Here is a 14,034-nt window from a genome sequence, read left to right as displayed (position 1 = left end):
TTCCCTCTGCACACAGAGAGCTGACAGGGCGCGATTCTGTCAGCCTCGGCTGCGCTCTCAGTGTGTGTGAACTTCATAAGAAGTAACACACTGGCCAAAAACCTGCTCTAACTAGTGAATTAAGAAAAAAAATAAAAACCTAACAAGTCTAATAAAAATCCAAAGAAAAAAGGGCAGCTGCAGCAGCAGCAGCAGCTGCTCAGCATAGCACCCACTCCTGTGGGCACCTAAAATGAACTGAAGCATTATGGGATGCAGTAGGGAGGAGCCTTCTCCCAAAGACTTTCAGCATAGGTGCCTGGCTCCTGCGGACCCCTCCTACATCCCCATTGTAAGCCGTACACCAGGATTGATGAAAGAGAAACTATATTTTCATCACTCCTGATACAATTTGCAATGCAAAATCAATTTTGCAATCCAACTACAAACTTGCATTGAAGCAGTCAGAGCAGACTCGCAGTGAGGGGTGTAGGGAGAATATTCCCCCCTAATGACTTAAGCTGGGTACACCCTATATGATAGATAATATGGATGATTTTCCCCGATTTCCCCAGGTTAGAACTACACAATGTTCATATCGTCAAGTCATTGGGCACTTTTTTGCAGATGAGGTGCGCTCCTACATGTCAGTGAAATCCTCCATCACCTGTACATGCAAGATAACCGAGGACATTGCAAGCGAGGTCCATGTGGAACGCTCAGGGGGAGATTAAACTAAAAATGCGGTAAAAACCCCGTTATCTGGGTTTTTACCACATTTTGGGATGCTCTAAGCATCCCCCACCAGGTTACCGCGGCAGGGGGCATAGCCAGTAAACTGCCCCATAGAAGCCTATGGGCTTCTAACGTGACACCACGCCACCCCGCACCGACCCACCGCCGCCCCGCACCGACCCCCCCTTACCTGTGTCCGGACAGCACAGAGCTGTGCTCCCCGGACCTGTGGCCTCCTCCTCCCTGCACTATGATCCTCTTCCAGGTGCAGGGAGGAGGAGAGCCAGCCCCAACAGCAGCAGAGTGTCGGGTAAGGGAGGGAGGGGGAGGCGCCGGGTCCCGCTGGGACCCGCTGACTCACCGCAAAGGACAGCTCTTAATGCAAGAGCTGTCCTTTGCCATAATTATTGCATATGTTAATGCATATATGTTGAAGCAAGTGGGCACTCTTAAGATTTTTCACCCTGCACGGCGGCAGGTTTTAAAGGTAAATAAGTTGAAAACACACAAGTTTAGTGGGTCAACGTTTCGGGCTCCTGGCCCTTTATCAAGACATCAAAAAACACTGTGCAAAAACATACATTTATAGGTAAATGGGGTGTACCTCGTGCAACAAACACCTGAGAGCCTCAAGTCGGGGTGGTGATGACGTCATCGGCGCATAGAGCGTCCATGGTCACCGGGTGTCCCGGGGGCATGTGTCTAACGTGAGTGGGTAGTCAAGGCAACGAAAATGAAGTGTGTCCTGTGCAAGTGCGCACTGAAGGGAGCCTGTGTGGCAGGTGAAAAGACAGTGTATACCGGATAGTGCATAGCGCATCATCGAATAAACGGACTGACTGAAGTAGTGCTGTGTTTGCTGCAAGGGTAGTTAACAGGGTACAAGCGTTGGTTGTGTACATAAACAGCCAAATACATAATGTGTGTAAAACATAACGGCAGGTACAGGATAAAGGTAATGTAATTCATGACATGACAACGGGTCCACAGAATGATGTGGTGTGTGACCGCCACTGGGCAAGCGGCATGTCTGCTCATCAGGAACTGACATGTTTCGTATGGAAAAGTTTATAAGCAATAAAGCAGCATGTACTCAAAGTTGTATAGGCATAGAAAGCAAAATTACAATAGGGAAGCAACAAGTCCAGTGATCAGAACTCATGTGAGTATACTGAACGGCAAATCGTCTATAAGATAACAACATGCTGGCAGTCTACAAAAATATATCTAATAGACAGTAAACATGAATGGGTAGCGTAGAAGAATCTGCGAAACAGCAAGTGGAGTAATACAATCATAGCCACTAGCTGGGAAATACCAACAAAGCAACAGAATGTCAAACACGTATCCAGTGTCTCAAACTGATGGCAGCTGTCTGGCAATGGACATGCTGGGTTGCAATAGTTCAGACGGGACAGAGCCGGATAGGGGGACAGCGTTTGAACAATAATGGGGCATCCGGAGACACCGACATGGTAAGCCAGTCCAGGTTAGTCAACATCACTCTTGTAACAGTGTGTCAACTGGACAGCAAACAAACCCGACTGAGCATAAGTTCCGGGCGCTGGGGTGTTCAGAGTAAGGCTTCTAACGTGACACCACGCCACCCCGCACCGACCCACCGCCGCCCCGCACCGACCCCCCCTTACCTGTGTCCGGACAGCACAGAGCTGTGCTCCCCGGACCTGTGGCCTCCTCCTCCCTGCACTATGATCCTCTTCCAGGTGCAGGGAGGAGGAGAGCCAGCCCCAACAGCAGCAGAGTGTCGGGTAAGGGAGGGAGGGGGAGGCGCCGGGTCCCGCTGGGACCCGCTGACTCACCGCAAAGGACAGCTCTTAATGCAAGAGCTGTCCTTTGCCATAATTATTGCATATGTTAATGCATATGCGATAATTATAAATGCGATGGGCGGTGATACGGGGCAGTAAGGTGATGCGGATGTTAGAGCATCCCCCCTTCCCCCAGTCACTGCCGGCATCAGCAAGTGTGTATGCTCCCCAGCTGCAATGTCGCTGGGTATACACATTTCGGAATTTGGACTTTTCAATTACCTTAATTGTGCCAATAATGTATCATCCACAACAAATGGGCCCCATGATCTTATGTTTAACGAGCTCGGAATTAATTATAAACCGCTTCTGACATCCTGGAAATGCAAAATGGCTTCACTCCCGTGTGTGAGTTTTCTGATGCTTGCCAAGATTTGTTCTACGCTTGAAGGATTTGCCACAGTCGGAACAGGTGAACGGTCTCTCGCCTGTGTGAGACATCTGATGTAGAACAAGCTGGCAGTTGCTAATAAATGCTTTTCCGCACTCCGAGCACACAAACGGCTTCTCCCCGGTGTGAACTTTAATGTGAGAACAAAGATTCCCGCGGGTGCAGAAACGTTTTCCGCATTCGGAGCATGAAAACGGCTTCTCTCCAGTGTGACGCCTCAGGTGAATCACCAGATTTGTGCTGTCTTTGAAACTTGTACCACATTCCGGACAGGGAAAAGGTCTCTCTCCTGTGTGGACTCTCTCGTGTTGCTTGAGCTCAGCTTTTCCGTAAAAACATTTCCCACATTCTGGACACTCAAACGGTTTTATTCCGCCAATGTGAACCCTCTGCTCGTGTGAAATGAGGCCTGCTTTCTGTGTGAAGCCTTTACCACACTCTGCACACACAAATGGCTTCTCTCCAGTGTGTATTTTCTGGTGGTTCCTCAGAAGACATTTCTGCTTAAAATGTTTGTCGCACTCAGTACATGCAAATGTCTTATCATGGCTCCTCCTGTGCTGGGCGAGGTCAGACGCGTTCTGGAAATAGTCACCGCACTTGGGGCATGTATTGGATTTCTGCCCTGTGTGGACTTTTAGGTGCCTGGCGAGATGAACTTTGGCAGGAAAACGCATTGAACATTCGCTGCAGGCAAACGGCTTTTCTCCCGTGTGGGATTTCTGATGGAGACGAAGATTGGCTCTGCATGCAAAGGCTTTGCCGCACTCAGAGCACTTACATGGCTTCTCCCCCGTGTGCATCCGCTTATGGCTGTTGAGATGTGAACTAGAAGAGAAACATTTTCCACATTCAGGACACTCAAAGTTCTTCTCTCCAGTGTGGACCATCTGGTGGTTTCTCAGCTGGGATTTCGTAGGGAAACCTTTACCACACTCAGAGCATGGAAAGGGATTTGCGCCTGTGTGGGAAGCTTCGTGCACACGACGGTGTGAGCTAGTGGTGAATCCTTTCCCACATTCGGGACATTTATACGGCTTATCCCCCGTGTGCGATCTCATGTGGGTTGTAAGTGCCCATTTAAAAGGAAACCTTTTCCCGCACTCTGAGCACGGATGCGGTTTCTCCCCGGTGTGCGTAAGGTGATGTGACTGGAGATGCTGCTTCTGAACAAAACATTTCCCACATTCTTTGCATGTATACGGTCTCTCCCCCGTGTGCACTCTCTGGTGTATCAGTAGGTGGGATGAACGAAGGAAATGTTTTCCACATTCCGGACAGGAGTGCTCACCCTTCCCTTTCAGCTCAGACTTATTGTCCTCCAGGCCGGAGCCAGCCTGGGAGCTCTCCTCAGACTCAGAGCTGTACGCAGGCTCAGTAGTGCAGGCTTGCTTTTGAACCTTTTGAGCTGACCCTTCATTGTTAGGAGTCACAGACGTGGCCTCCTGTGGGTCCTGCACGCCCGTTATTTCGGTGATGCCCTCGTTATGGTCACCTAGGCTGGGTTTTCTGACATTGCCACGTTTCTTAGACATTCTGACGCACTCCTGATAATCCTGCCCGCTGTAATCTCCCACAGAAAACACTGTGTAATAACGTTCCTGTTGGGAGACATGATATTACTAATGTATTTTTTTGATTTAACACAATTTTATTGTTTTCATCGAAAAGAAGTACGATACAATACATCAATTATATTCAAAAGTGAACCGTAAATGGGTGATAAGACAATTATGCCATTACCGCTGTCACATGTAATCAGACTGAGGAAACAAGATTAGATTTTTTACAGTGTTCTGGTCAGGTAAAATAACAAGCGTAACATAATATATGATTGTATAGTTTATGTTGGTTTATCCTAGATAATAATTCTTAGAAACATTCATTTAGGATTAGACTATATATCGATCTTAAAACAATTCAATCACTAGAATATTTCTATAAAGACAAGACAGAACGGGGAGAGGGAGAGAGGGGTGGGAAGACGGGGGGGAGGGGGATTACTAATGTATTTAAATAAATTAATAAAGTGTTTTTTTTTACTTTTTTTTTTTCCACTGGCTATTGTTACTTGTTTAATTATGTATATTCTTACGGGATACATACGGATGGCCGGCGGTCAAAATCCTGAAGGAGGGAATCCAGACAGGAGTCAGGTAAGTATACGTACCCTCGCCCCTTTCTGTACACTCATCACAAGGTTCTATTCCCTCTCTATGGGGGTTGTGGACCCCCACAATGGAGAATAGACCCTGTGCACCGGAATAGCGGCTGGTGGGAACGTCGACAGTCGAGATTTTGGCTTTGGCATCCTGGCCGCCAAGATCCCAACTGCCGGCATAATAACAACATCCCATGCACACTACCCCGGCCCCCATACTTATCGATCGGCAGGATGCCGACTGTTGTCATTCCTGCGCCAGGTCTTTTGACAGCTGTCGAGATGCCAGCATCACTATAAGTTAAGGGACTGACAGGACAGCGTAGGTGCCGCAGTTTCATATGGCAGGAGTGTCTGCTGGCCAGAGCTTAGTATGGGCCACCATCAGTGAAGGTGGGAAGGCTGGGTGTGCCGTAAGTGGCAGAAAGAGCAGATAGTGGGGTTAGGTCAGCCCCATCTGACAGCAGCCACCCCTATACAGCTGCTCGCCACCGCCAACCCTATACAGCTGCTCACCACCACCAAACTCACCTCTTCTGGGAGGGCTCGTTCAGAGCACAGGAATTTAAGTCCTCATTGACCAACTATCTTATACTACTATTTCCTGGCTGCTGGTGGCAACACTGGACAGCACTCCCCCTGCTTCTTGGCCAGAAGTAGATATGCTACAATTCAGATGGAGGTCAATATTTAATGCAGCAACAAGGACATTCTGATCTTGGCGATCCAGCACAGAAAGGTCATACCACCCCATAAGCTATGTACACCTGCCATTAATCAACATCTGAATATTAGTGGAATGTATTCACTATATTTTACTGTACCACAAGGGAGACATTACAGGAAGCTTGGGGTAGGGATGTTTTGGCTTCCATGCCCTACAATGTTCTACAGGCAGTAGAAGGCAGGCAGACATGTACACCTTCATTTACATCCCACTGTAGTTAAAACACACATTTCCCAGCATGTGATACACGTAGGGTGGCCAATCCCGGGATCTGTGGGATACTCGCCTAAAATCACCAGGATTTGAAGGACCAATCCTGGGATTTCAGGATAACTTTGCGCATGTGCAAGTTGGATATTTAAATGCCGGGCATCGCTAAGCAGCGCAACAGCAGAGGTCAGACTAAACAGCCCAAAAGTCTCTACACTGCCTGACTGCATTAACGCCCGCCTGCTGAGTCGCCAGACTTCTATAAAATCTACATTTTAGTAAATATACCCCAAAATCTCAACCTCATATTACAGTATGATACCTAATACCCCTTTTACACCAGAGGTTGGACCCGGGATATTGCCGCTCCAGTCCGGGGCAGGGCATGGTGTAAATGGGCTGAAAAAAAATAACACGGGTACTGTTCCCCGGGAATCTGACCCGGCAAATGTTCAGGGTCGGACACGGGGCTTATCCGGGGCTCAGGGTGGTGTAAATGGTCATTATCCGGGTTATTTGGTGGGTAGAGGGGCGCGAAGAGCTGATTGGTGCTTCTGCGGCTCTGGCAGATGATGTCATCTGCTGGAGACCCGCACAGGGCGCATGTAGCAGCGCAGCAGCAGCGTTACCACGCTCTGTGCTGCAAGCACACTCCACACTGTGTTTACAGCCTCATCTGCTGCAGCACACACTGGCTGTCACGCAGTGTGTTCCACTTTGGCTGACCCCAAACCTGATCACAGGGTGAGAAGCTGCTTCAAACTCTCAATTGCTGAAAAGTACAGCACAAACTGCAACACAGCTACTCCGTCTGCCATCTTTGCTGCAATGCTGGGAGCAGAACCCACTCCCTCCCTTTTCCCTTTCTTGTGACCTCATCTCAAACAGCCCAAAGGTCCATTTTTAATGACACCAGCAAGGAAAGACAGGGCTGATCCGTTTTCAGTGTGAAAGGGCCTTACCCAGGAATAACCCGGATTGAATTGCAGTGTAAATGGGGTCTGAGGCAGGGCATGCCCTGGCAATTTCCCGTGTTCGATTTCCCGGGTCCTACCCGGTATTCTGGTGTAAAAGTGGTATAAGACATGCAGCTATTTGCTTCTGTATAGGAAACCTCATCATTGCAGCTGTATGAGAAGCGTTGTAAAGGATAGTTCTACAATTCCAGCTAAGCAGATCTATGTAGTGTGCAGCCACACACTACATAGATCTGCTTAGCTGCAGTGATTTAAACTGATTGTTACAACTAGCTTTATAGACTAGGCTTTCTACACAGGAGTGAATAGCTCCAGGCCTTAGATTTGTGACTTTAGTACATGAGGTTGAGAGTTTGAGTCTCGGGCTGATCCTTATGTGTTTTAAATACAGGGGCAGAAATTCGCCCAGTTCAGATCAAAACAGGATTTTGCGGTCAGGTAAGTTACAGGAAGTTTACTGCCGGCATCTATTCATAGCGAGGGGAAAGATAGGTGCAGCCCAGCTTCTCCGAAAGTGCTGGCATGCCCCCTAAATGGACAGACCGGTCAACCACGCCCCTTTTTCTGGGAGTGAATGCCGGGATGCTCTCTTCACACCGCAGTCCCCTGCCCTGTCTGGCGTAATCACTAAGCGGTAAATATACTAAGCTCACACGTTCCTACCACGTGTTATCACTATCTCTGTAGCTATCGGCCATGTTTATGTGTCTTGGGTTCAAGTTTGGTCATTTACGAAGCTCCTATGTTTTGCTCATTTTTGTATTTTCTGATGGTGAAGGGATTCGTATTCCAGTGCCGTGTTTTCTGGCCACATTTGCTAAACTCTGCTGAACATGGCTGGATTTTACGCTGGTTCATGTTTAACATGTGTGGCCGCATTCACAGAAATGCGTCCAATCGCAGAATTTATTTTGGAATGTTTGTCACAGCCATCTAAAGACGCCCCAAACTAAGCGAACCATGTGGGTTTACTTCAAGGAGTTGGTTGGAGGTGTGTGTGTGTGTGTGTAGTGGATTTGAAACAGTTGTGTAGCAATTTTATGATTGTGTTTTGAGCTTGTAAGTGGTCTTGCGATTCTTGTTGTTCTGTTTTTCTGTGTTATTTGTGATTATAATAAAGTATTTTGTCTGTGTTTGAGTGTGTGTGTCTGTGGGAGGGGGGATGTGCTGTGCGGTGGAAGGAGAGGAGTGTGTTTGTCTTTATTTTATAAGTGTTGTCATGTAGGACGTGGGGGATAGTCAGGTGGGGGAGGTGGCAGTTGTGGCACCACAGAGAGGAGCCTGCAGAACAATGGCAGGGTGAAACATACAATTTACGTTCACTGAGAATATGGCCCTGGAGCAAGAGGTCATGGGACATCGCCGGCAGCGGTTTGGCCGCAATGCTGCAAACATGTTGCCATCTGCCAGAAGGTCCTGACAGCCGTGAATGTGGAGGGAGTTATAAGCGATTTAGGATATCAAGAGGCGTGTCCAGGCCAAAATGTCTAAGGAGGCGTAGATGTCACGGCAGACTGGAGGTGGCTCTCCTTATGTTGCAACCCACCTAGAATACGAGTAGCCACCTTAAGATCCTCATTCCCCCAGCGGTTGATCGGGCAACTTACGGTGCATTTGTTATAAACATACTTTTATTAATGGATGTAAACTGCAGCAAATAATAATCTTGCATTACATGGATGTCATGACATTTGTCTGATGTGAACTTATACTGCAGATTAATTGTGACCATGTTTTTTTTTTGCTGAATATGGATTACAAGTCATTTCTACATAGGTGGTCTATTGGTCTGTGTTTACTTTTGTCTCTTCCTTCCAAAAAATGTAAATCTTAACAGCATGTTTAAATCTTAAACACGGATCCAGTCCAGGTTTTGGTTGCAGCTCAGCAATCAGCTGCCGCAGAGTTGACTGGTGGCACCTGTAAGCTGCCTTTGAAAATGGTTTCTGTGGACAATTCCAATGCTCCTGGTGGTGGACTTAGCTGCCCAGGCAATAGGCTGGGGGTATGGGCTAAGGTAGGAGCCTTTGGAGTACTGTACCAAAGTGTTAAAAGATTGTAACCTGTAATGCTGTATTCTGCTTGCTAAATTCCATGTGATTGATAGGACTGCTGTGCAGAAATAAAGATGCTGTTACTTTTACCTGGTCTATGTGATCCTCGTCATGATACGCACGTCTTTGTTAATTCAAGGTATTTTTAAGCAAAGGTGTAATTGTTGTGATGTTGTTTTTAGGGCCTTCATCCGCTATTACTGAACCTCATCACTGTTTATCCATGGTGTCCACCAGGCCTCCTCAGTGTAGACCTTAATTTTAGTAAGATATCAAATCAGTGGACCCTGATTTGAGAAAGCGTAATCCATTGGGACAATTCACAGCAGGACACGTAGCTGGATACTCTGGTAACCTGTCTGTGGGCGAGGACCGCATTTCAGCCACTTATTCACAGACGCGGCAGGAGAGTCGCCACCTCCGCTAGTCAGTGCTTCCTCCCAGCAGTTGCACAAATGGTGACAAGCTCCCCAGGCGGCGGTAGAGCAGTCACCCGATATTGAGGACCATGCCAAAAGACAGGCATCCAGCGGCGGCTAGGGAGGACTCGGGCCCCTGAACTCCTGAGCGCTCCCGAGTCCCCCCGAGACGCCATGAACATCCCTGAGCCTACCACGTACGTGCTTGCTGTAAAATGAGTGCCGTTTGGTGGCTAGGTCAAGGGAGCTCCGGCGTACGATCGCAGGAGCAGAGGTGATGGGGTGGGGGGCTGGGGGTGTGTGACAGGGGGGCTCTAGAGGTGGTGCGTCAGTGGTGCACACCTGGACACCACTGGCGCGCACCTATTCCATAGTAGTGGTATACACTGAAATTTTCCGGGACAGCCCGCTACAGCTACGGAAAATTTCCGGGCATACCACCCAAGGGGTTAATATTGATTCATTCATATTTTTTAGCACCCAGTGCTCCAAGCGCAGCATTTCTATACCTATATCCAGATATTTGAGTGTAGCTGGGTGCACATAGAACAAAATTTGTACCCAGCAAGATCTTCTGGTACGGGAGCCACCGGGAATGCCGGCATAGTCAACTGCATACAAAATTTCTGATGCTGGCAGGGTGGGATAGGAGGGGGGGGGGGGGCGGACGGACGGACACTGCTGCTTTCCCATCTCAGCATGGCCCTCATTAGTAATATGCTGCCCAGATGATAGAGGATATTGCTAAGGATGCACAGTAGCTCACATCCTTAACTATACTGTCTAGACCAGGGGTGGCCAAACCGGTCCTCAAGATCTACCAACCGTCCGTGTTTTCCAAACCACCTAGTTGGTGCACAGCTGTAGGTATTACTGTCACATTGTGAAACCTGCAGCATCATTCCTACTAAATCCACAGGTGGCCTGAAACACAGGAACTGTTGGTAGATTTTGAGGACAGGTTTTACCACCCCTTTGTAGACACTAGCCATAAGCAGCCTGCCCTGTGTGGTAACTAGCCTAACATCCATCGTAGGGAAAATATTAGAGAGGAGAGTTAGAGATGGCATAGAAAATTTCCTAGTACCCAACAAGGTAATATGTAAGGCACGTCATGGGTTTGTTAAAAATAGGTCATGCCAGACAAAATTAAATTAGTTTTTATGAAGAGGTCAGCTAAGGCATTTGAAACGGTCCCGCATAAAAGGTTGTTGATTAAAGTTGTCAAACTGGGGGTAGGGGAAGGCATCTGTAATTGGATAATAAAATTACTCAGTAACAAGACTTTACTTTGGACACGTTATCGGGATGCAGTTGGAATCCCGACCGCCGAAATCCCGACACCCTTAGAGGGAGAATAAATTAGCGTATCGAGGCACCGGGCCTGCTGTGCGGTACGGTAAATGAGTTTAAAGTAAAACTGGATACATTTCTTGCTACAAAGGGAATAATATAGTTACGACCTAGTCTAGGATTGATTATTATATGGGTTGATCTCGATGGACTGATGTCTTTTTTTAACCCTAAATTATTATGTTACTAGCAGCCTGCCCTGTGTGTGGTATCTAGCCATAAGCAGCCTGCCCTGTGTGGAAACAAGTCCCTAGGCATGAGCAGCCTGTCCCTTGTGGTAACTAGTCACTAGCCATGAGCAACCTCCCCTGTGTGATAACTAGACATAAGTGGCCGCCCTGTGTGCTAACTAGCCATAAGCAGCCTGCATTGTGTGGTAACTAATCATGAGCAGCCTGCCCCTTGTGGTAACTAGCCAATAGCCATGAGCAGCCTGCCCCTTGTGGTAACTAGCCATGAGCAGCCTGCCCCTTGTGGTAACTAGCCAATAGCCATGAGCAGCCTGCCATGTGTGGTAACTAGCCATAAGTGGGCGCCCTGTGTGGTAACTAGCCATAAGCAGCCTGCATTGTGTGGTAAATAGTCACTAGCAGCCTGCCCTGTGTGGTAACTAGTCACTAGCAATAAGCAGCCTGCCATGTGTGGTTGTGGTAACTTGCCAAAAGCAGCCTGCCCTGTGTGGTAACTAGCCATAAGCATCCGCCCTGAGTGGTAATTAGTCACTAGCCATGAGCAGCCTGCCCTTTGTGGTAACTAGTCACTAGCAGTTAGAAGTCTACCCTCTGTGGTAACTAGTCACTAGGCATGAGCAGCCTGCCATGTGTGGTAACTAGTCACTAGCCATGAGCAGCCTGCCCAGTGTGGCAACTAATCACTAGCCATAAGCAGCCTGCCCAATGTAGCAACTAATCACTAGCCATAAGCAGCCTGCCCAATGTAGCAACTAATCACTAGCCATGAGCAGCCTATCCAGTGTGGTAACTAGTCACTAGCCATGAGCAGCCTGCCCTGTAACTACTGTATTTTTTGGACCATAAGACGCACTTTTTCTCCCCAAAAAAGTGGGGGGAAAAGTGTGTGCGTCTTATGGAGCGAATATTGAAAAAAAAAGTGCAAAAAACTCCTGGATGCTGGTGCTGCAGCAGAGCCCGCTCTACTCCTCCCTCCCCCCCCACTCCCCTGGTACTTGTCAGCAGCTTAGAGGTCCGGGCAGCGGGGATCATGCATTGTGCTGTGGGGTCCATTTCGCAAATGGGATATCATCGGCGGGGTCCCTGCGGCAGACGGGAACTAGAAGCGCTACTAGTTCCCATCTGCCGCAGGGACCCCGTCGATGATATCCCATTCACTGAACAGACCCCCAGTGTCTCTCTACCGCTGCCAGCATCTCTTCATTGGTGCCCGCTCCCTTCTCCCCCTACTGACTGACTAGCGCGGCAGCGCTGCCCTCTCCCCCTCCGTGCTCACCTCACTAACCAGCGCAGCAGCGCTGCCCTCTCCCCCTCCGTGCTCACCTCACTGATCAGCGCAGCAGCGCTGCCCTCTCCCCCTCCGTGCTCACCTCACTGATCAGCGCAGCAGCGCTGCCCTCTCCCCCTCCGTGCTCACCTCACTAACCAGCGCTGCCCTCTCCCCCTCCGTGCTCACCTCACTAACCAGCGCAGCCCTCTCCCCCTCCGTGCTCACCTCACTGATCAGCGCAGCAGCGCTGCCCTCTCCCCCTCCGTGCTCACTAGCCATGAGCAGCCTGCAATGTGTGGTAACTAGTCACTAGCCATGAGCAGCCTGCCCTGTGTGGTAACTAGTCACTAGCCATGATTAGGGCCACCGAGGGGGAACTAATTACCCAGGCCCGGGATTGCTGGAGGGGCCCTGCTCCGACCCGCATATACTTTCCCTCACCGTCCCTCCTGGGCAGCAGCAGCAGCACACACCTACAGGATGTGCTGTGCTGACAGCACAGCACGTCCTGTAGGTGTGTGCTGTTGAGGTGGTGGTGGGGGGCAATAACACTCCCTCCTCGATTTCAGAGTGTTTTTTCACCCAGCTTAAACATTTTGAGGGCATGACTTGATTGCGGGAGGTGGCTGCGCCTACCGTGATTAGGCCACCCCTCCAAATTTTTATCGGGGCTCGGCATACATCTCGACTGCCCTGGCCATGAGCAGCCTGCCCTGCGTTGTAACTTCTCACTAGCCATGAGCAGCCTGCCCTGTGTTGTAACTAGTCACTAGCCATGAGCAGCCTGCCCTGTGTTGTAACTAGTCACTAGCCATGAGCAGCCTGCCCTGTGTTGTAACTTCTCACTAGCCATGAGCAGCCTGCCCTGTGTTGTAACTTCTCACTAGCCATGAGCAGCCTGCCCTGTGTTGTAACTAGTCACTAGCCATGAGCAGCCTGCCCTGTGTGGTAACTAGTCACTAGCCATGAGCAGCCTGCCCTGTGTTGTAACTAGTCACTAGCATACCCTCCAACATGACCCATCCCATTAGGTACAAAATGCTCTGTTCCTGGACTTCCCTGCCAGTGACAGTTACAGATGTGAGCCTACAGCACAGTCCAATATTCAAAGAGGGGGGGTCACATCAACTCTCAGTGATGTTTGGGATGGCAGTTGGTGTGGCTCCCCTTTTTGAATATTGGACTGTGCTGCAGGCTCACATCTGTAACTGCCACTGGCAGGGAAGTCCAGGAACAGAGCATTTTGTACCTAATGGAATGGGTCATGTTGGAGGGTATGCACTAGCCATGAGCAGCCTGCCCTGTGAGGTAACTTCTCACTAGCCATGAGCAGCCTGCCCTGTGTGGTAACTAGTCACTAGCCATGAGCAGCCTGCCCTGCGTGGTAACTAGTCACTAGCCATGAGCAGCTTGCCCTGTGTGGTAAATTGCAACTGCTGTTAAGTTTAGCTTAACACGTAAATGTAAAGTTAGGTGCTGTAAACTGTCCCTCCTATAACTCCTGGGGACAATATTTAAGACTTACCAACTTTAATATATAATACTCACCCAAATGTAAAGTCAGGTACTGTTACTGTCCCTCTTATAACCCCTAGGGACAGTATATAAAACGTATAAACTTTACTATATAATACTCACTCAGCCCAAGGTCTCCTGCCCGTGAATGCTCAAAGTGCTGACTGAGTGCTGCTGACTGAGACTGATCCTACTAGTGCTGTGCTGTGGAAAAGACTGGAGG

The 14,034-nt window shown here is 49.0% G+C and overlaps 1 protein-coding gene across 1 annotated transcript; it reads right to left on the bottom strand.

Moving 5' to 3' along the window:
* Positions 1-306: 306 nt before the first annotated feature.
* On the bottom strand, positions 307-14,034 carry LOC146010185 (uncharacterized). The gene is made up of 2 exons (XM_083151179.1): positions 13,935-14,034; positions 307-4,535 (listed from the first exon to the last, which is right to left on the bottom strand). The coding sequence occupies exon 2, from the start codon at positions 4,467-4,469 to the stop codon at positions 2,880-2,882; it is 1,590 nt and encodes a 529-aa protein (XP_083007305.1). The 5' UTR covers positions 4,470-4,535; positions 13,935-14,034; the 3' UTR covers positions 307-2,879.

This window comes from Crinia signifera, chromosome 6, assembly GCF_055691185.1.
Source record: "Crinia signifera chromosome 6, ASM5569118v1, whole genome shotgun sequence".
Classification (NCBI taxonomy): Eukaryota; Metazoa; Chordata; class Amphibia; order Anura; family Myobatrachidae; genus Crinia; species Crinia signifera.
Note: the sequence above shows the minus strand (reverse complement) of the source record. Positions and strands in the feature narration are given on the sequence as shown.